The sequence below is a fragment of the Lampetra fluviatilis genome, chromosome 5 (genome assembly GCF_964198595.1).
Source record: "Lampetra fluviatilis chromosome 5, kcLamFluv1.1, whole genome shotgun sequence".
Lineage (NCBI taxonomy): Eukaryota > Metazoa > Chordata > Hyperoartia > Petromyzontiformes > Petromyzontidae > Lampetra > Lampetra fluviatilis.
In genome coordinates, this window is record NC_136279.1 from 19,971,870 (window position 1) to 19,995,012 (window position 23,143).

The 23,143-nt window shown below is 45.8% G+C and overlaps 2 protein-coding genes across 4 annotated transcripts; one reads left to right on the top strand and one right to left on the bottom strand.

Annotated features, from left to right (window-relative positions):
* Positions 1-3,886: 3,886 nt before the first annotated feature.
* Positions 3,887-8,313, bottom strand: RPS9 (ribosomal protein S9). Of its 2 annotated transcripts, none has more exons than XM_078857131.1 (5): positions 8,248-8,313; positions 7,159-7,268; positions 6,589-6,711; positions 5,722-5,908; positions 3,887-4,179 (listed from the first exon to the last, which is right to left on the bottom strand). In XM_078857131.1, exons 2-5 carry the CDS (start codon positions 7,253-7,255, stop codon positions 4,002-4,004), a joined length of 585 nt encoding a protein of 194 aa, XP_078713257.1. In that variant the 5' UTR covers positions 7,256-7,268; positions 8,248-8,313; the 3' UTR covers positions 3,887-4,001. The 2 variants fall into 2 exon arrangements, with proteins under 2 accessions (XP_078713257.1, XP_078713258.1); XM_078857132.1 differs by lacking the exon at positions 8,248-8,313 and adding an exon at positions 8,210-8,232.
* A 325-nt stretch (positions 8,314-8,638) lies between these two features.
* METTL22 (methyltransferase 22, Kin17 lysine) lies at positions 8,639-21,372 on the top strand. Of its 2 annotated transcripts, none has more exons than XM_078857134.1 (13): positions 8,639-8,767; positions 10,701-10,795; positions 11,286-11,341; positions 12,935-13,084; positions 13,333-13,698; positions 14,087-14,127; positions 14,423-14,567; positions 15,355-15,426; positions 16,060-16,125; positions 16,705-16,785; positions 17,488-17,590; positions 18,898-19,066; positions 20,679-21,372. In XM_078857134.1, the coding sequence occupies exons 2-13, from the start codon at positions 10,779-10,781 to the stop codon at positions 20,727-20,729; spliced, it is 1,317 nt and encodes a 438-aa protein (XP_078713260.1). In that variant the 5' UTR covers positions 8,639-8,767; positions 10,701-10,778; the 3' UTR covers positions 20,730-21,372. The 2 variants fall into 2 exon arrangements, with proteins under 2 accessions (XP_078713260.1, XP_078713261.1); XM_078857135.1 differs by having other exon boundaries at positions 18,986-19,066.
* The last annotated feature ends 1,771 nt before the right edge of the window (positions 21,373-23,143 follow it).

The following is a 23,143-nucleotide window of genomic DNA, read 5'->3' on the forward strand; positions in this document are numbered from 1 at the left end:
TGGACATCAGAGGGAAGTTTAGTAAAAAAAGATTGTTGTACTGTACTTCTATGCTCCGACAATTGTGCCTTCTCCAACCCACGCCGGGCAGCGTGACGGACCTACACGTCGTGGTGAGGCCCTCATCCAAGCCATGGATTGGCAGGAAGCACCTGTGCATACAGCCATCTAAAAATCGACTCGCAAACCACCGAGAGGTGTCCACAGCTTGTCGTTCATTACAGCAACAAATAAATGCATTCGTTAAACAGAACGATCGACTGCGGCTGCGCGAAACCCCCAAAGTGGGTTAACAACATACGCGTGGGATTACGCACGCGCCTCGACTGCAGTATCGGCGAGCACCTCCTCCTCCTCCCCCCCGAGGGCCGATGCCACTGCGGGTGCGAGTGTGAGTAACGTGCAAAAGGATAATTGTGCGGAGGGCTTGTCTGCATTCCAGGCGCGACGCGGCATGTCCTCGCCATGGCACTCGAGTCACCACGAACTGCCTCGTTCACTTCGTATCAGCCCTGGGCTTCGAGAAACGCGGAATACAGGCGAGCATTGTCGCAACACAAAGGTTTTCCTATAGATTGACTGGCCCCTGCCATATCAAATAGAATTTACAAATTAAATCATCCCCCCCCGAATGTGACTAGTTGGCAAGACCCTCCTGAAAATGAGTCGTGAGACTCGGTGAGGCTTTCTTGGGTAAACAGCTGTGAAGGGAAGACTCTGCCTCCCTTCACGGGCAAGACCGCCTCAGCTGTACTTAATTCGGCCCACTTGGTTTCACTAATCAAGGACAAATCAATGGCCCCGGATATTTTACTTGTCAGTTTCGATGTAGTCTCCCTCTTCACCAAGCTACCCGTAACTGGTACTATTGCAATCATTGAAGACCTAGTCCAACAGGGATTGGATCCTGATGTACCTTCGTTGGTAAGGCACTGCCTTACCAACACTTACTTCACCTGCAATGGTACTTTCTCCAAACAGAATGAAGGTACCCCTATGGGCTCTCCCCTATAACCAGTGGTAGCGAACATTTTAATGGAGAAATTTGAGACAGATGCCATCCAGACATCCACCCGACGTCCTTCCTTGTGGAAGAGATACGTAGATGACACGTTCGTCATCTGGCCACATGGCTGGATGGCACTACACCAATTTCTCAACCACATCAATTCCATACACCCATCTATCAAATTCACCATAGAAGTGGAAAATGATGGCAAGCTACCATTCCTGGATGTTTTGATCGAGAAGAGATCTGATGACTCGTTGGGACACTGTCTATAGGAAAGCCACCCACACGGATTCCTATCTAAAGCCTGACTCCCACCACCATCCAGCCCAGATGAATTCCCTCATCAAAACACTACACCATAGGGCCCGTTGCATCTCCGACCAGCACCACCTAGCCAATGAGCTTGAACACGTACGCCAGGCTCTCAGGAGGAATGGATATTCTGACCGCACAATCCGCAAAGCTGCATCCCCTACCATGGGTAGAGAACTATCTGAGGACCCAATCAAAACTATAGCAGGGGTCACCAAAAGGATTGCCAAGATCCAAGTTCGGTTCAATACAGTACACAAAATCCGTGATTTAATCTCATCAGTAAAGTATGCGATTCCGGACATGCAATGTCCTGGTGTCTATAAGCTGAGTTGTGTCTACAGCAGCAGTTACATTGGTGAAACGAAGCGACGTGTCTCAGACCGGGTTCGCGAACACAAAGCGGAGCGGATATGAAACACGGCAGAACCAACTCATCGGCGGTTGGCGGATCATTGTTTCAATGCTGTGGGCACACGTGACATTGTTTTCTCCGAGACCAAGGTGCTCTGCAAACCCTCGGGCCACCATCAGATTTGTTCATGAAGCCATCCAGATATACAAACACAGACAACACTTTAATCGAGAATATGGATTCAGATTGAGCAATCATTGGAAGGATGTGATAAACCGCGTCAAGTTTTAACTGCTATGATTTTCACTCACCCACCCGGTTGTCGTCGTCCTATTACGACTTGTACTACAAGTCCATTTACTTGCTAATTTCTCTAGCCCCACCCGTCCATGCACGCCACAAACCCTCCCCCCTCTCCCCTGTGAACTCCTACAACCAAACTTCTTCCCCCCTTTCCCTCCCGTCCCTATATGAAGCCACAAAAGCAGATAATTTTTCTCACCTGACGACAGACGCTTGTGTTGTGACTGAAACGTCGGGTTTTATTTTATTATTTTTTTCTATCTACGTGACTTTACCGAAAGAAACAGAGTAAGCATATTCATATTAATTAAAAATTGGGCGTGTATGTGTCCATAAATGTGGAGCTTGGCCAGGTGGTGGTCGCAGCACATGCACATCTGTGAAGTTCCCTCCCTGTCCTTCGGCGTTGAGGTTGTCATCTCCGGACTTGCCAGGGCATGGCAGTACCGCAAGTGGATGAATTGCCATCTATATTCCATCTGTACGGGGATTTAATTTTGCCCCCCCCCAGCACCAGTTTTCCTCCCACATGTCTAAACACTCATGGAGTTAAACAAAAATCCCAATATAGGCAATTGTTGGCACTGCTTTTGCGCGTTGTATTTTTTTTTACCCCTGGACTAAACTGCCAGTAGACATGGGTGATACTTTTTTATACAAAATATTTTTTTATTCCACATCCTCCCTCACATCATACATTGTAACATCCTGGCGTTCTGGACGGCATTACCATGGATATCAACGTTTCAAGCACACCACTCATGAGAGCAGGCAGGGGGCGGGGGGATGAAACTTTTGATGCCTATAACAGTAAATTAATTTACAGCAGTCAATGCACTGCTGGATCTTGGCCACCCCACAGTTGGGTCCCCGGGGTAGTTTACTATACGTTACCGTGCTGGTCACTGTAGGTTGGGGAAAGGTGGGGGCCCAGGTATGACCTGCCACTTACGTGAGCCATAGTCGGGAATCGAACTCAGGCCGCTGCGTTCACAACCAAACCATGCGAACCACATTGTCACCACTCCTTTACTTGACCAGGTGATTTCCTGTTGAGGTTGTGGGTAGACAAAGGGAAACCAACTATATTCTTCCCCAATTGTGGCTTAATAACCCTGGAATATATGGTGGCAAGGCCAAGATTTGGATCAAAGAGCCCTGGACCTGCCTTTGGATGTACTTGCATGATCAGTACTGGAGAAACAAACTGCAGGGCAGTTGCCCACCGCACGCGCTGATGAGAATGTATCCACATTAGGTAATTGTCAAGTATATATCGCCCAAGGACCATCAACTACTGGATAAAGCCCTTCCCCACTTCATTGCCAACTCTTAATGGCAATCTCGCTGCTTTTCTTTTGGGTGTTCTTTAACTGCCACTTAAGCACCAGTCTGGTCCATACATAATTTGTGAGCAGTCATCTCATCTCACATCTGTTAAGTTTATAATCGTTCAGTACTGCAGTTCCTCCATTAAGTGACATTGTTTAACGGGTTTTTGGTAAACGTTTCACCTCCCATAGGACCCTCATGGTTTCGACTGACGTAAAACATTTTCATAAATGGTATGCATGCTGTTATGCACAGGGGTGCCAATTTCGGCCAGAGCGCTCGTAAATGGGCTAATCAGCTAAGCCCATTTGAGGGTTCAGACCTCGATTGGCTTTGTTTTACATATTCTGTTTTGGCAGTGGAAACAGCTCACTTGCACTCATATAATTCCTATATTCGATAGTTATTTCAATTAACAGTAATTTTCGTCAATGAATTAAAACCCTTAACCGAGGGACAACTGTACACTTTCAAGTTTTTCCACATCGTCTGTGTTTCTGATAAACGTCATTGCTTGGTAGTAATGGACATTCCACACTGTCAAATGAAACAAGCACAAAGGAACGCGAGCGTGCAATTTGATAGTTTATTGTCGAAGATTTCACGAGACAACAGGCTGACCCCGCCCCATCCCCTGATCAGTGCATGCCACACCGCCAGGAGAAGTGGCAGGCGGTATCATCTCTTTTAATCCTCCTCCTCCTCATCCGCGCCACCAGAGCCACCCTGGCCCTTCTTCATGTTCTTTCTCTTGACGCGGCCGGGACGGCCGCCACCGTACGGCGAGCGCAGGGAGAAGTCGATGTGCTTCTGCGAGTCCAGGCGCACCATGTACGACGGGATGTTCACAACCTGCTTGCGCACACTGTGGTGGTGGTGGGGCACGGTCAATGGCACAGACAACATGGGGTGAGAAATGCCGATTGTTGTGTAACACCGAAAATTCAAGTGACAGTCGTGTCAAAAAGAATTAAGGGGGGGGGGCAATGTCGCTTTCGTTGAGGATTGCTGCTGGGGTAGAAAGGTAAAAAAACATTTACCCAACATGTTTTAGGCAAATAGCCACAAGTCTGAGCTGCCCAATAGGTGGTGGTAAAACAAAGCAGTTTGCTGACCTAAATTTTAAATCCTTTATATTAAGTTCACTTGCTTGCGCGCTTACGACCGTGCAAATCTTTCGGTCGTTTCTTAACCCACTTCCCATGATCCAATCGAGCTGACATTTTGCACAGACTCGTTGTGCGTGACAATTAATTTTCGTGAATTTTTTTTTCCAAATTTTTACACTGTTTAGTAATTTTTTTTTTATATTTAATTACCAATTGCTTAATGGTGGCAGGCAATCATCTGACCCATAGGTGGCAGCCATCTCAAGCCAGAGGACGAGAGGACTCTAGCCGCCACGCATATAAAGGATTTATAGTGAAAAACTTTGTTTTTACGGGTACATTTTTTTTCTTTTCACTTTATATTCTGGCAGTCAGGGCTTTGGAACAATGAGTCTGAATGGTCGTCTATACTGGATGACTGACCAAAGACATTTTAATAATACGATTATCCTGGACTGATTGTTCAGGGTGAGTTGCATAAACACTTTAAGTTCTTGTTTTCTGTTGCCTTACTTTAAAAATAACAAACTGAAGGGGTTTGCGCAACAGGCAAAATGTTTACGGTGGCTTGTGAAGATAACTTAATAAGGGCTTGCTTGACCAATATATTTCAATACTGTTTAACACATAGGCTTTCGCGACCCATATCATCCATAATAGGTTTTTTGGGTTAGATCGCATAGATATATAAATGTGTCGTTAAAACCCGCCACCATCCGACACAGCCAACTAGTAAGGGCTGTCATGTAAATTGGCATGTTCTGTTTACGTGACAACCCTTACTAGTTGACTGTCGGGTGGTGGGCGGGTTTTAACAACACATTCATATATTTACGCGATCTAACCCAAAAACCTCTATTATGGAGATTTAAATACTTAAAAACTCAGCTCAAAATCAAGGAGCTTTCACATCAGAAATGCAGCCAGACTATCTCGGGCTGATCGACAAGGAGTTTGAATCTTGGTAAGTGAAAGCCATTAAAATGTCCAGTCAAGTGAATCAATACAATACAACAATTTAGTGATGCCACTCATTTAAAATCGTCAATGACAAATAATAATAAAACTTGCACCTAGAGACACACATCCTCACAAGCTAATTGGCTTTGGGGTGCATTTTTCTTTGAGCATGCATTATCAGATTTGGTAACAAATACTCACTCCACGGCGGTGTCATTGCCCTGCCTCCTTGTCAAAGCGGGCCACGAGGCTTCGCGAAAAACGCGCAAGGTATACGACATGCGTCGAATTGACCTTGCCGAACTTGTCATCGTCACAGGTGGGCCCCGTCCCCTCACCGGATGTGGCGCTGGCGAATGAGCACGCGGGCGTGGTGGATCGACTTGGCCAGGCCCAGCTTGAACACCTGCGTCTGCAGCCGGCGCTCGAGGAAATCCTCGATCTTCAGGCCAAGCACGTAATCGAGCTTCATCTTGGACTCGTCCAGCACTCCGATGCGCACGAGGCGACGCAGCAGGGCGTTACCTGCGATTGTCGCGGGTGCAACACAAGGTGGAATTATATTGAGCATAAATGCAGCCATATCTCAAAGATTCTGTACAGAAAGGGTAGGTAGATATTGTATTACGTAGAGGCAGAAGAGGGCAGACCACACACATTAGGATCAACATTTGGCAAGACAGCAGAGTCCAGAAGGTTTAAAAGTTCTGAATCTACCACCAATAAGCGGGTGTCTCGCGTGAATGGTGGGTGATGTGCATATCCGTTAGTGACCCTGTCAGATGGGGAAATCCTACACTTCTATGGCAGAGATCAGTGTCTCCATAGGACACCTATTGCTCAGCACTCGTAATTAACCAAAATATACAACCATGAGTCCAAGAGACCCAGCATGATGTCTTTGGATCAGAGTGCTATAAAATGACTACTTTAGGACTGCTTACTAGGATTAAACTCCGCTCCAAGGAAATGGGGGCGACTAAAGTTGCTCCCATACCACTGCATCTGATGTAAGCAACTTCACCACAAATGGCGTTTTGAACGATAACCAAAGTTATCAAAATACCATTTGTTAGGTCCTCACCAAACATTACACATCCAAATCTTTATTTAAACGGGGGGGGGGGGGGGGGGAGCTGGAACTTTGAGGAACCCCCAGTGTAGAAGGGGACGTCGTTTTAGGGTCCACGGGGGAGGCGGCTTACCCTCGAACAGGCGCCTCGGGTCCTTCTCGTCGAGCGTGAGCAGGTCGCGGGCGGCCTTGCGGATCTTGGCCAGCGTGAACTTGACACGCCACACCTCGCGCTTGTTCCTCAGCCCATACTCGCCTGTGCACATACGTAGGCAATGCAATAAGGGGATTAAAGCGCCTCTGAAGTCTAGTACCCACAACCCATCGTGCCCAGTCTTATCAGAATTGAAGAAGCTCAGCAGCGCTGAGCCTGGAGATGGTGCTCGGATCGGTGAGCGCCTCGCAAACACGTTTATCGCCGACCATCGTGTAGAAGTATGCTGTAGTAATTTGCTGACCCGCCCATACTGGACATCTGTGAAAAAGAGCTTCTTAGCTCATCGGATTCCTCCAGTCTAAATAAAGACTATGATGGTCAAATGAAGCCCACAATATGCCTGGCATGGCAAAGCCCTCATCCAGCAGTGGATGAACAAAACCACTGTACATCGACACTGGGAATTGAGGCGAAGAAACGTGAGAAAGTGCGCAAGAGACAAGACGATGCTCGCCAGGTATCACGGCGGCCTTGCCGCTTGCTTACCGATGAGCTTAAGCTCCTGGTCCAAGCGAGACTTCTCGAATGGACGGCGAGGAGTGACGTATGTCTTACTGCACACCCACGACTTGGCCACCGGCATTGTGGCTCAAGTTCTGGAAAAGAACGAAATAAACAGCGCGTCGTTTAAGTCGTGAGATACGTAAACATGCATGTGCAGCACTGTATACGCAATCCAGCGCCCTGGAACGTTGACACATACGCATAACGAAAGCGACCAGAATTTTTTTTACCCATGCTGTTTTTAAAAGACGTTATTACAGCATTACTGCTGTGAAATTGACGGCCCCGGGATTACATAGTTGAGATTCGCTCAAGGTACGCTACAGCTGTCGCGTTTAGTGGTGCTACTGTTCACTAGGGGTTAGCATCCCCATAAAGCATGGCTTCACAAACAGCAACCACCGTTAGAACACGCGGACGGTCTTAATGCATTGACTGCAGCCGTGTCGAATGATTTCACAACGCCGAGACAAAAATTGCAGCTCGCGATAGAAAACTGTATTAAGTGCCGGTCGAATCAGTTATTCTCCTGTAAGAATCTAAATGCGACTAGAATCAAGTCACGAAGTACACGTGGAAGGGCCTTGAGAATATTGTAATAAAACGCGTCCCCCAAAATAAAGTGTTCTTAAACAGTCTACTCATTAATCTCGATATGTAATGTCTACACACAATTAGTTGGTAATATCCCACTCGGCTCAAAGTTCAGCGAGTAACAAAAAACCCTTGCAGCATTATACACAACTTGCCAGTTCCATCCCGCGTTTAAATTACTATTTATATCGCCCGGCAACATTGTATAACGAATTAAAATACCATTCACACAATCTCGAAAGCCACGTGTCTCGCGCAAGGCCTTACGCCTTAGGCCTACCCGCCTCTACACTCTCAAAACAGGCAAACGCCAACAAACCCTCTAAAACCCGCAAACCAAAACACTCTGGCGACGCTCTTATTCGGCCGGCGACTTTTGCTCTTACACTAACAAGCGTTCGAACGTGAATTTTGTTTTAAAATTGCGATTATCACGAACTTCTAACGCGAGCCGCAAAAAGCCGCCCGCAGCCTCACCGAGACACCCGGAGAGAAAGGAGTCACTTCCGGCGACGCACCGATTATATCACTCCGCCACCGCCCCACCGCCCTACCGCCCCACCCCCACCACTCCAAAGGGGCGAGACCGCATCACCGCCTCATCTAACGTTGCCATGGGCAAAGGGGGGCGGGGTGCGGAATCGTCTACGTCCGCCGCCAAGAAATAATCCGATACAACATTCGCAATGCGGTTATTCAGTATGAGACGTATCGTTCTCAAATTGGGGGGGAGGGGAGTGATACTTAATTGACCCATTTATCTATTAGCACATAACGCTGTTTGAAATTGTTCTTGCAGTGGTTATTGTCGGGGGGGCGGGCGGGCGGGGCTTATCTTGAACCCGTTCCGGTTGAAAGGTCACGGAGGAGGAGTAGAGTACAGTGCGGTGCACTGTAAGTGTGGCAGCGTGCGTCTGTGAGTCGTAGGGGGCTTTGATTTCATAGCTGTCAACCCATTCGTGTTTAACCACATCTTCTTGTTCAGGGGATCTGAAAGGTGCATTGAAAAATGATGATACTCCGACTGATGCTCCTGCTGTTGTGGAGTGACCCATGCAGCCAACTATGGCTGCAGGGTTTTGGTATTACATGTTGTTTATTGTGAAAATTCCGTCACAGTTCCTTTGATCATTGTTTCGTTGCTTTCATGGCTTTATTTTTGTGATTTCGAAACGTTTTTTGGTTTGGCCATGTTTGTTTGTTGTAGTACGGAGTAAGGCTGATGGCCTTAATATAAGTTGTCTTGTGGTTATTGTTGTTGTTTGACTTGCATCCCACTGGTATTTTTGCACAGCGTTGGTGTACGGTGCTTTATCTGCAATATTTTGCTGTTTTTTCTTGGATTTTCTGTTTGCACATAGTCACTTTAAGATGTTTTCTTGTTCATTTTTTTGTTTTTTGCGGTTGCACCCGATTCAAGAGCCGAATGACTCACAGAGATATACCTAATAAATGCACTTGAACCTCGATTATGGATGATGTTGGTCACGAACGCCTCCGTGTTAAATTGTACGGGGGAATATGATAATTGGTTTTTTACCCTTTTATCTGGCAACAAAACTGACACCTTTTTTACGAGGAGTCATGTTTGCATAGACCACGATACCTGCAGTCATAATGCAAACAAAAAACACAACTCTGATAATGATATGCACTGTCCTTGAAGTTGATTGGTCCACACCCGAGACAGCTTTTCTTTTTCGTCTATGCAAACATGACTCCTCGTAAAAAAAGGTGTCAGTTTTGTTGCCAGATAAAAGGGTAAAAAACCAATTATATTTTTTTTACTGGCAAATGAGGTTCCAATGGTGTACGGGGGAAATTTAGTTTTCAGGTCTGTACAGCGTACAGTCGTTTCAATACGGGCAACGCAGTGTTTGTTTGTTTGTGTGTTTCTCCCTTGTAATGAGGAATTTGTAGGATGAACGTTGAAATGTATAAGGGGCACACGGGGTGACCAATAAGGTCTGAATTGGTCTGTGATCAGGGTTTGACAGGTTTGCGATTTTTGCCAGGAAGGAGAAACACTGCGACTTTTGAAAGCGTCACACGCCCCGTTTATTTAGACCTCTCGTAAGGCGTATTGTGACGAGATAGACGGGCAACACCACCACCCCCACATCCCTGAAACTTCGGGTTTCGTGTCTTACAGCACTGATTCAAGCAACCCCCGAGCATGGCCCCGTGGAAACAAATGATTCGTTTAGCTCACATTTAGCCGTGCACTTTGCCAAGCGTTGCGTGGAGGCAGCTCCGCCGTGCATAACAGGCGTCACAGGCTGCGAGGTGGTGGCCAGTAAGGGAACAGTGCTGCAAGATCCATAGCTGTTACTGTACAGTACCTCCATGCTCCCGTGTCTATGCGCCCTTTCGTATCGCAAATCGTGTCAACCCACACTGTTTTTTCCCCGTATTCTGGTGCAGGGAATTTCGAGTTTTCAGGTCCATACGGCGTACAGCCGTTTCAATAACGGGCAACGCAATGTTTGTCTATTTGTGTTTCTTGTGATGGGGACTTTGTAGGATGAACTTTGAGGTTCATAGGAGGCTCACAAGGTCTGAATTGGTCTGTAATAAGGAAGGCACTGATAAAGGGTTGACAGGTTTGTCGTATGGCCGATGTAGATGCAGAACAACGACTACACGCTCACATTCAGGTGGTCAAGCTCAGATACCCGGTTCAGCAGCAGTGGTATCTCCTTCGTATTTGTAGTGTGTTGTCCCCACCCCTCCCCCCACTCCCGCATCTCCGATTAGCACAGTTGGTCACGTAGGGTGCGAAAGGAGTTCAACACACAGTACGTTTTATTTTAAGCACCGTGAATTATACCAACGCAGAGCATCTGCTGTGTTCCTGTGAACGTTGCATGCTTCGTGGGTTTGCTGGCTTCTGGCTGGTGGAACTGAGTTCCGTGTCGCATTTTGCACAGGGGGATGAGTGAGGAATCCCGGTGGCATGGATGGCGTCGTGAAGCAGCGGTGAAGTACGGTGCTTGAGGACTGAACACATGAACGCACCTCGTGGGTCAGTGACCACTTACAACCTCCACCGCCGCTAGTTTCATCTCACTGCCAGCGCTCGTTAACAAGCGATATTAGAAACCAGTCACTTTCGTGGTGCAGAACGAAACGAGTCTTGAATCGAACAGGGAGCACAATTTGTAATGTTGAATTACTTCGGGGTGAATTGTTACGATACTATTTTGTACTTAATTTAAAGTGTCACTCTTAAAGCCAGGGCATTGTTGCTGAGAGTTTTTATCATCGACAATTATAAATTTCGTTTAATATATACCACTTAAAGTTAGCAATATAATACCGTGTGGAAGTAGCCAGAAAAACAGTAATAAAAAATTGACAATCATAAGTGAAGGAAAGCTCAGATGTCTAGATTGCAACACCTTTAAGGGATGTTTAAGCGTGGCATGCAGATGTTTGCGCATTTTAAATGCTCGTGTGATGGCAATGCTGCATGTTTGTGAAACGTTTTCTCCTACTTTATGATGTTATTACAGCAGAGCCTTGAATTTGGAGAAACTTAACAACGATGAAGAAGTTTCACAATCCAAGGGTAATCGTCTACCTTGAACCAAACCCAAGAAATGTTCTTCATTTCTTTAACTTTCTTGGCTTTTTTTTAATTTTCAACTTCCTTTTCTTCCCCAACAAACATCCGTAGCTCTCTCCATTGTGACTCCACTAAGCTGCTCTTCTGCTCATTTTTTATGTTCTTTGTTTTCATAAATGTGATTCTGATGTTACTCTGTCACCATATCTTGCCCTGTGCCATGCATTTACTTTTTTTATTTGATGTTCTTTGTATCAATGTATCCCGGCTACAGCCACATCACACAGAGGTTCAGCAACCCACATTTGTCGAATGATGTCTCTTTGTCCCACTTCCTCTGATTCCTCGATGCATATACTAACAACCTTACATATCCGAAGAAAAAGCTTTAGCAAATGCAATAAAAAATATACTTAAACAAAATGAGAGTAATCGATGATGTGTTGGCAATAAACTTTAGTCACTTTTACCAAGTTTTAATCACCTGAACAATATTAAATCATTGCAGAAGTTGCACACCTTGACAAAGCTGCTCAAACACTTGGCTTTGGTGATTTGCTGCACTGTTGGTGATTGAGACATTTCGCCAAAAATCTGTCAAGAAGCTGCATTCGCAGATACATTCATCAGATCCTATTGTGATATACCACAGGCAATTCTAGCCTTCAATCGTCCGTCACCTCTAGCTGATTTCTCTACATTACTGAGCCCACAAGCATCTATTGAGCTTAAATTGGCTTGAAAAGTATGGGTCACCTTCAAATGCCAGTAGGTGTTTGGTTCGTTTGTGGAATTCTGCTCCGCTGTGGTCATCAATTGACACATTGCAAAACATGACGGCAGGGGGCGCTGTAACTTTTTGAATGACCGTCTCCATACACTGCGGACTACATTTTAATTTTACCATTTCTATTACAACGTGACTGACCACTCTTTCCATCGGTCCGTTAATTAGATTTGCAAAAGCTGCCATACCTTTCCAAAATGTACAGTCCTTTTGTCAATCCTCCGTTGGATGAGGCCCCACCCCCCTCCACCATACCTGTGCAGGTCGTGGGGGATTCTTTTGCCAACTGCACCACGCTGGTCAGTGCGGGTTGGTAAATGTGGGGACCATAGATCTGGCAATATAGTACAGTACAATAATTTATTTCGCTGAATTGCCCTCATTTGTGCACCACATTTCTTTAGAACTGCTTTTTGTGTTTAGTTGTCCTTCCCTGCAGTTCCGATTATCACGGTTGGCTACGTACTGTGTGAAAGAAGTTCAACATGCATACACCCAGCTTTGCATCCTACAGGACTTTTTTTATACTAGCTGGTCTCCAATCCGAGCACAATCCAGACTCAAACCTGCTTAATCTGCTAGATCTGAGGAGATCGAGCACATTCTGTATGAATTGACCATAAACTATACCCCTTCATCATTACAAATGGACAGATATAATAGCAAAAACTTTGGAGTTTTTTATACATTAGAACAGAATGCTTGTAAAACACATTGTAAATGTTTATTCCAAGCATCGGCGTGCGAGTGTTGAGTGGCCTCGGCGCTTGTGTCTGTGTTGCCCCTAACTCGGCCCCTGTCCCTATCAGATGAGGACGCCTCGCAAGCTTCGACTGACTCCGCCGCCACCACCATGGACACTATCGTCTTCCGCAGTGACCTGGTTCTCTCAGACATCCACCTGTTCATGCCCAGCAGTAGGAGACTCATGGTGCGGCTGAACGCCGTCGGACAGCCTGGTCAGTGTGGCAGCAGTGGCGGTGGTGGTTGTGATGGTGGCGTTGGGATTTTGAGGTGGTGGAGGAGGAGGCTATGGTATGTGTGTTGCTATTAGTGTCGCACACAGCATCGTACAACTTGTGTGACAGAGTACCAATCCAGTAATATTTAACCGTCGCTCGTTCCCGCATTTGGAAACGAAATGTTGCAGTATTCACTCACATAGCCCGCGTTCGCGCATTCACACATTGAATAATTTGCTTGGCAGTTTATGTGTCCAAGTACAAGATTCTGTGGGACACTGCCCATGAAGATGGCTGCTTCCCACCACCGACATCAAGCATCTGCTCAGACGACAGTGCCACCATTCCCTCCAAAGCGTGTGAAGAGTGGCGAAGCGAGACGCCCAGTGGTACCAGCGACGCCAGTGGCCTTCTGGACGAGGATGGAGACCTACTGGTTGCCCGGAAGCCCCGTGACTCGGCCAGCATTGTTGGCGAAAGGGCTAGCAGTACCAACGAGCGGCCGCTGAGTCACCCTGTGCTGTTGAGCCAGGCGGAACGCTGGACAGACGAGGAGGCGGATGAGGAGGATGATGAGGAGGGGCAGACTGCCAGTGATACGCTGCTAATAGGTATGGTCCCAAAGATCGTTAGACGTCACAGCCATAGCAAGTGTTACCGTTATTGGCAGCATCCTTAGCTTAATGTAAAATTTGAGAATCACCCATGCCTGAAATGTATTATACACTGTCACAACTGATTGTGAATGATACAATAATAGACAAGGGTCTTCTTTCCCATACTAAAATTAAATGAAAATATATCTTCCAAGAATTCGGGACCAATTTTCATAATGTCTCCTTAAATCCTGCTGGAAAACATTGGTTCATAAGGCCCATTGAGTTATACATGGTGAACCAGACCCTCGGATGTTTATTGTTTTATTTAGCATGGCTCAGTTAAAGTACACTTTAATCACTGTTTTCATTGCTCTTGATATGTTTTCATTCTGCTACACAGAACACACGATGGGAACATGCCTGGATGATGTTGGAAAGCAGGTACATACTTCTCACGAAAATTATCCTGCGAACTTTATCTGCTCCCCCATTTTTAGCCACCGGGACATAAATACCACATTGTGTCTCAAACTAACTTTTAAAGTTAACTTTGTCTTCAACGGTAAACACAATTACAAAGACACGATGACAAAGAGGGTAACAATGGTGATTCCTCCATTCTCAGTAATTATTCTGATTTATGACTAAGATTCTGAGTTGGACAATAATGTGCGAGTCGCTCTTGTTCCCCCCCACCCCCTGTCCCCTCACCACCTGCCCGGCCTTTGCCCTGCAGGTATGGCGCGGCGCCTTCCTGCTCGGCGATTATCTCCTCCAGCACCGGCGTGAGTTCTGCGGGGTTACGGCACTCGAGTTGGGCGCGGGCACCGGCGCCACCAGCATTGTGGCCGCCACATTCGCCCGCACCGTCTACTGCACAGGTCCGGGTTTCCCCGCCGCGCCGCATCGCACCGCACGGCCACGCTGGAACCCGCATGGCCTCTGACCGTCCGTAAGATGACGGATCGTCCAGGGGAGTGCCGATGGCCATGATGAATGAACCACGGTTATTGGTCGTTTAAAGGTGCACTGATACACACGTGCGAGAATCTGTTCCTTCCAAATGACCTGCGCACTTAATGCTATTGTCATGTTAAGGGTGATCGGATTTACAAATCTGCACGAACAAAACGGAGAAAGTTACAAAAAATACAAACGAGTTGTTACTTGGCTGACAATTACGGTCTTGTGATTTGTGTTTAGAGAGTCTGCATGTGTTCCATATGGCCCATATGCACACTGTGGTCAATGAGGTGATGCCTGCATAATGTAGTACAGCAAGTAGGTTATAATAGTTTATCTTCGTCAAATTAGTTCAGAGTGTTTACACTTGTGTGTGTATATATACGAGTGGATTTTCACTCGGCACATTAAATATACTCAGCAGGGAATTGGCCAAATAACCCAATGTATGCCTCCTAAAAAGTAGCTTGAAATCTCTGTAAAACTTTCCCGGATAAAGATTTTAAATTTTACTGTGTATATATATAATGCAATATAAAATGTAAATTACAATTGTGCATGAGTACATTCGCCCCAACATCAGCATTTATATTTAACTAACTATAATTGTGTGCATATGTGCAGCACACGTATAGACTTTCTTGCCAAATGTGCCTGTCAATCTCTGAGCGCATACGTTTACAATCAATCTCCGTGTTCATCTAGATGTTGGTGATGATCTCTTGGACAATTGCCAACGGAATGTAAATGCAAACAAGCATTTGTACATGCGCCCTGGTAAGCACATTCAATGTGTGTGTGTATGTATGTATGGGGAGTGGTAGTGTAGCAGTTAGTGCACTGTGCTACGAACTTGGCTACCCGAATTCGAATCCTGCTCACGGCCACCAACACCAGTGAGGATTATCTGAATCGGTCCTGGGCCTTCCCTAGGTCGACTCAGCCTCAAATGCGTTTCTGGTGCGGAGTGTAAACATCGCCACTCAGGAGACAAAGGTGACCGGGAATGGTGCTGGCCACCCACCCCCTTGTGTGCCGTGTGGGCCTTCATAAGTTCTCTCTAACAGCACTTGCCCTAAAACTATTAAGGCTTTACGGGGAATCTTTGTGTGCTTACACACACATATATACACACGTGTTTACATATGTATATATATACACACAAAGACAGTATATATATACACACACCTAGTTTAACACGTAGGCTTTCGCGACCAATATTATCCATAAGAGGGTTTTTTTGGGTGAGATCACGTAAATATAAATGTGTCGTTAAACCCGCCACCACCCGACCACCTGTTAAGTGTGTGTATATATACACCTAACCTGGCACATTTATTGTGCAGCATTGGGAGCTTTGTTTTGTGTGTCTCTGTGTGTTTGTGTGTTCATCCTTATTTAAAATTATAGATGGAGAGGAGGGAGGAGAGGTGAAAGTTAGGACACTGGACTGGCTCAAAAATGACTTTTGTACAGGTAAGTGAAGTTTCATATATATTTTTTTAATTATTTAAACAGCCGTTTAAAAATAGTCCGTTGTCAAATGAAATAAAAAAAATATTATTTCCCTTGCAAAGGCATAATAAGGCAATTCAGTAATGGCACTTGCAGTTTTGTAGACACACTTCATCAGTTTATCACCGCACTCAAACAAGAGCTGGCCTGTGCGCTGTCTGTTGGTCGTCTGGATCCATAATTGGCATTTTCACATTTCTATGGTGAAGGCAGTTCTCAATCGGACTTCAACCGTTGTCGAGCTTCCAAAACAGAGTGCTTTAACCTCACCAGGTCATGTTCATTTAATCAACCTTGGATGAATTGCGATGGCGATAAAGATGATGAAGCTGATTCGACTCTTGCTGGGATTTGAACTTGGGTTTGGAGCCCTTCTACTCCACCAACTAATATACATCCAGACATTGAAAAAACATTACAACAACACAACATAGCAAAAGGTAAGATTTTGAGAACAAAATGAAAACCTGGAATTCTCAACGTGGCTTGTCTCAAGCGCCATGTACATCTGAAGCTCTGCGCACATCTGTCATCTTGCAGACTCTGAGTGCCGATTTTCCTGGACAGAGGAAGAGGTAGCACATCTGCACGACAACGCCACCGTGCTTCTCGCGGCCGACGGTAAATACATTTTTATCATCGGGCCACTTTGTAGAATAAAAATTCACGGCGATTACAGCGCCGGCACATTAGGGGAGCCGCAGTTCTATTAAAAAAACCTCGGCATTGCGTTCATCACTTGCCTCTCATTTAGCCAAGCAAGTCAAAAGTCAGGAATATTCCTGTTCAAACGAGTGTTGGGGAGTTATCACTCACTGGTGGTCCTTGAACTAGTGGTGGAAACTCCACATTATTGTAGTGGAGGATGGTTTATCCATTGTTTTCCTTCTACAAATTGGTGATCATTTTATTGACACTGAAGGAATGATGAACCGATTGGACCCACAAATAGGATATAAACTCGCCATCTTCCAATGGAGAGTGGAGCACTTTGACCGTAATGCCACCTCCGAGCAGTGGTCTTCCAAGTTCCGCCGCGCTTTCACCGGCACGCATTACCGCAGGCATCTTCGAGAGATGGTGCGATCTTCAGTAGATGAAGCCATGCCCGCAGCAGTGCGCGACGACAAAAGCTTGAGAGAAGAAATGCTTAACACGCGGTCTAACCTGGAAGACCACACTTGGATTACAAGTGGCTGTGAAAACTTACTTACCATAATGCCACTTCCTCAGACATGTTATATCAGGATACTTGTACAAATACACTGCACAGTATATGTATTTTCATCCGTTGATTAATTGCATGGTTGTGCCTGTGTGTAGTTTGCTATGACGATGAGCTCACTGATGGGCTGTTTCGAACTGTCTTCCGCATCATGAACAACCTTCGCAGCACCAGCTCCCTCTACATCGCCATAGAGAAACGGTAATGACAATTTTGATTTAAAGCTTTTGTGACTGCAGGGATTCATATTCTTGGTTCTTTTGAAAAAAGTGGCAGAAAAAAAAAACGCCACTTTTTTCAAATTTTCTTGCTGTGGATTTCACACCTGATGGTGATTGCTTGTGTTGCAGTCAAAACGTCGTAAGAATTTTTATTGTTTTATATTTATATTATTTTAGTATTTCCCTTCTACGCGACTTTACCGAAAGAACCAAGAATATGGTAATGACAATCTTACCATTTTTTATTTTTCTCCCACCCAACAGAAGCTATGTTAAAATTTTGTTGAGGTTACACTGTGGGCACTGCAATAAAAAAAAATCCATTGTTGTACTGTACTGCTATGCTACCTACCTTCAAGTACTATACCAAAATATTATTTTCAGCATAAAATGTCAACACGAAGTAACATTATTTTGTTTGACATCTTTCACATTATAGTTAAAAATTTGTAAACTACTTCCGTTGGAATGAAACATATAATCGTCGTCAATAACACTGCCGTATACATGAAAATATATAACAGAAATATACAGCGATTTGTCAGTCAATCCACTGCTGTGTCAGTTATGGTTGTTGTTTAACCGTACTTCACTTTGCTGGTCAGTGTGGGTTGGTGAAGGAGAGGGTGTCCAGGACTGGTTCAGATATTAATCGCCACTGCTATTAGCCTTGGCCAGGAATCGAACTCAGGTTGCCGGGTTAATAGCACAGTACACTATCCACTGAGCCACTGCACCACCCCCAAATAAAATAGATAGTATCGTAAAATATATCACAGCCTGCTATATTTATGATCTGCTATAAAGCAGCGTTAATGATGATGGTCGTGTGGTGTTTTCAGTCGATGCTTGTACTTGATTGCCAAAAGAGTTCTTAAAGTTATATTGGAATTGTCAAGTAAGAGGCAACTGTTAATATGTATGTATCTTGAAATTATGTTGCACCATACGTAGCCAACCGTGCTAATCGAAGGTGCGGGGGAAGGACAACAAACTAAACACAAAAAGCAGTTCTTAAGAAATTAGTTTTCAATCTAGCTTAAAAGTGCATAGCTCCAGTGGCTTCCTAATACTGGAAAGAAGAGCATTCCAGACGGCCACAGCGCACGATGCGGTGACTGTCTTTGTCTGATGTTTAGCCAAAAGCCGCTGCTGCGAGGATGATTAAGAGTTTGCGTGATGGCTCATGCTCCTTGTTATCACACTCCAAATGACAAACACATGGACACTAAAGTAATGGGAGTTTATTGTGGACCTGACGTCAAGAATCGTTTTCTCGCCACACAGTTACAATTTCACATTGCGTGCGCTGGCTGTGACCTGCGACGCGTACGACCACTTCCGCACGTGCCTCGCCGGGCTTGCCGGCATGGAGGGCGAGCGCAGGGTGTTCACCGTGGAGTCGGTGTCTACGGACTTCGCGCAGTCCATCCTGTACGACCGCGTGGAGCAGCTGGTGAGGGCGCATCCTTTGGCAATTCATGCACCACGGAGGGTGTGGCTTCTCCATGTGCCCACAGTGGCACAAGGCATAAGCGTACTAAGGAGAAGCTGAGGCACTCATGTAGTCCAAGGGGCGCTGGATATGTGAAAAAAATATGGGTGCATCAAATATCAACTAAAATGAAAATACTTTCAGAAAAAGCTAATTTACATCAACATCCAATTAATCTCTATCTTGTCTACATCTCTTTTGTCTCATCTCACTGCACTTTTTGCCAACAATTCTCTTATCTCACTACATCCACTGTATATCAGTTCCACTTATACGGCAACCTCAGTGAACATTTCTAAATTATGCTAAGACATCTGGTGTCAATTTGAAGAGTGATTATCTGTAATCCTATAATACATGTCCTCTTTACGGAAAAAATATATTTGTCACGCATGAAACCGAATGCACCATCACCATGTCATCGCAGGTGGAAAAGTTTGAGTACGTCTGTCACCGCGGTATATTATAATTTATCCCTTATTAAGATAGGTGGAAAATAATTCCTATCTGAATCCCATTCCTAATTGTTTGATACACCTATATTCAAGTGAAAAGCCACGTCTTGATTCCATTATTGATTGTCCACATCTTTTAAGTTGTCTGAAATGTATGGCCAACATCTTGGAATTTCCCAGCGTTCGTTTCCAACCATTATGAATGCAGAGATTCAAGCAAGCCACGTTGGCAGATGGTGTGTTGTTGGTAATCGTTTTCTGCAAGGTCTACCTGGTCAAATGGAATTGTATGATTAACTAAAAATAACACAACTTTACGGATGCTTTTGTGTTTATAGTTACGCGTATAATTTGATTAAACTCTTAAAATGTAAATAAACATAAAAAATCTGTCACTTTCACACAACTTGTGAATTATCCAAACAATCCCAAAGCAGGATTTGGGTCTCAGTGATGCTTTCCTGAATAATTAAAGTTCTCTTTAAAATGTACTGCTTTCATTATTTTTATTTTGTTAATTAGGACATATGCTTTGATTTAACAAACATTTTCCTTACTATAATTCCCACATGCCCCTAAGCCTCCTACATTTTTGCTAGCTTAGGTCTTACTATTTATGGCTGCAGAGTTTGGTAGTACATGTTGTTTACGTCGTTTATTGTGAAAATTCGGTCACAGTTCCTATGACCACAGTTTCATTGCTTTTATGGCTTTATTTAGGTGATTTTCGATGTTTTTTGGTTTGGCCATGTTTGTTGTAGTACAGAGTTAGACTGATGGCCTTAATCTAAGTTGTCTTGTGGTTGTTGTTGTTTGACTTACATCCCACTGGGATTTTTGCACATCTTTGTATACGGTGCTTTTTCTGCAAAATTTTACTGTCTTTTCTTGGATTTTCTGCTTGCACTCAGTCACATATTCACTTTACGATGTTTTTGTTCATGTTTTTGTTTTTTGTTTGTTGCGGTTGCACCCGATTCAAGAGCCGAATGGCTCACAGGGCTATACTTAATAAATTAACATGAACTTGAACTTACTAAGAACGCATATTGTCTCAATGGCCCCTCACCCGTCCTATCGAACACCAGTAATGTTTTATCTTTGTGCTGTTTCTACAGGAGCTTTGGAAGGTCACAGCCACTGATCTTTCCCAGTCTTCTCAGCACTGACGGGCAGAGAGCAGAATTCATCTTCGAAAATACCTCTCGCCTTACGTACATGTGCACACATCCGGAAGACTGAAAGCCTTGTGTTGTGATAATATCTGATTTTACTCGAAGTTAACAAACACAGGCATCTACAGATACTCAACATAGACAGGGATGTGAGGAATAAACATACATCCAAAAAATAAGTCCAGTATATATTGTAAATGTGAAACTTCTATCACTAGCTCAGGCCTGCCAAAGGAGATTGGCACTACCCACAGCTTATTTGAGTATGGGAACACTTTGACTTCTTTAGAGAAAGATACATGTCTTCAGCCTATGTGGACGTTAACCTTTGCATTTATTTTATTCGTTTTGCTGTGATTTTAGAAAGTAAAGAAATGGGGGAAAACTGGATCATTAATAATGTTGACAATGTGTGGTGTGTTTAAGAAATTAGTATTTAAACTTTTTAAATGAGGTTTTATTTTGGAAGCATGAATATTTTAAGTTTTTGTTTTTGGAATCTTCCAGTTGAGTGTTTGCATCTTTTTTTTTCCAAATCATATCATGGAGGATTTATGCACGACTGAATATACCTGTCGTATGCTTCAACAAGTTTTGTACAATGAAAAGCATTTATGCAAGACATTGTTATAAATATTAAAAGATAAATTGGCTGATTGAGTGATATGTTACACGACATTAAAAAATGTGAAATGTAACGGTCCATTTCTGTCAACCAGAAATGTATACTCGCGAATTCTCACAATATTCATCTTCTTGGTTCTTTCGGTAAAGTCACGAAGAAGGGAGATAATAAAATAATAAAAATAAAACATAATACAAATAATACAATAAAATATTGTTTTATTTTTATTATTTTATTATCTCCCTTCTATGTGACTTTACAGAAAGAACCAAGAAGATGAATCCCTGCAGTCACGAAAGCTTTAAATCGAAAAATAGCATTCATGTATATTGAATCGTGAAGGCTGTGATTTTGCAATAATACAGCTTAATGGCTCTTCGTAATGCCTAACATTTGTTTAGAGTTTGTTTAACATTTACTATCATATCTTCTAACATGCGAGTGAGTGCGTTGATTGGGGCCCACGACTAACAGCGCTCGCCACCGACGTTTTTGCCGTGAGTTCGTTTGCCTACGACCCACGGCTCACATCAGCGCCCGCCACCGACGTTTGCCGTGAAAAGAGTTCGTTTGCCTGCGACGCACGGCTAACAATCATCGGCGCTCTCTCCGCCGATGAAATTCGCCGTGGCCCGCAAACCCACCTGGCACCCGACGACCCACGCCACCACGTGCGCCACCACCACGTGCGCCGCCACGTGCGCCACCGCCACCACCACGTGCGCCGCCACCACGTGCGCCACCACCACGTGCGCCACCACCACGTGCGCCACCACCACGTGCGCCACCACCACGTGCGCCACCACCACCACCACGTGCGTCACCACCACCACGTGCGCCACCACCACGTGCGCCACCACCACCACCACGTGCGCCACCACCACCACGTGCGCCACCACCACGTGCGCCACCACCACCACCACGTGCGTCACCACCACCACCACGTCCGCCACCACCACGTGCGCCACCACCACCACCACGTCCCCCACCACCACCACCATGTGCGCCACCACCACCACCATGTGCGCCACCACCACCACCATGTGCGCCACCACCACGTGCGCCACCACCACGTGCGCCACCACCACCACGTGCGCCACCACCACCACGTGCGCCACCACCACCACGTGCGCCACCACCACCACCACGTGCGCCACCACGTGCGCCACCACCACCACGTGCGCCACCACCACCACGTGCGCCACCACCACCGCGTGCGCCACCACCACCACCACGTGCGCCACCACCACCACGTGCACCACCACCACCACGTGCGCCACCACCACCACCACGTGCGCCACCACCACATGCGCCACCACCACCACGTGTGCCACCACCACCACGTGCGCCACCACCACCACCACGTGCGCCACCACCACGTGCGCCACCACCACCACCACGTGCGCCACCACCACCACGTGCGCCACCACCACCACGTGCGCCACCACCACCACGTGCGCCACCACCACGTGCGCCACCACCACCACGTGCGCCACCACCACCACGTGCGCCACCACCACTACCACCACGTGCGCCACCACCACCACCACGTGCGCCACCACCACGTGCGCCACCACCACCACGTGCGCCACCACCACCACCATGTGCGCCACCACCACCACCATGTGCGCCACCACCACGTGCACCACCACATGCGCCACCACTACCACGTGCGCCACCACCACCACCACGTGCGCCACCACCACCACCACCACGTGCGCCACCACCACCACCACGTGCGCCACCACCACCACCACCACGTGCGCCACCACCACCACCACGT

What these genes read in the sequence shown, in the direction of transcription:
- RPS9 (XM_078857131.1), bottom strand. Translation starts at nt 7,255, where the DNA reads ATGCCGGTGGCCAAGTCGTGGGTGTGCAGTAAGACATACGTCACTCCT. An exon ending in CCAGGAGCTTAAGCTCATCG is followed by an intron (nt 6,712 to 7,158) that starts GTAAGCAAGCGG and finishes GTATGTGCACAG; the next exon opens with GCGAGTATGGGCTGAGGAAC. An exon ending in CCCGAGGCGCCTGTTCGAGG is followed by an intron (nt 5,909 to 6,588) that starts GTAAGCCGCCTC and finishes CGACAATCGCAG; the next exon opens with GTAACGCCCTGCTGCGTCGC.
- METTL22 (XM_078857134.1), top strand. An exon ending in GAACGCCGTCGGACAGCCTG is followed by an intron (nt 13,085 to 13,332) that starts GTCAGTGTGGCA and finishes TTTGCTTGGCAG; the next exon opens with TTTATGTGTCCAAGTACAAG. An exon ending in CAGTGATACGCTGCTAATAG is followed by an intron (nt 13,699 to 14,086) that starts GTATGGTCCCAA and finishes TCTGCTACACAG; the next exon opens with AACACACGATGGGAACATGC.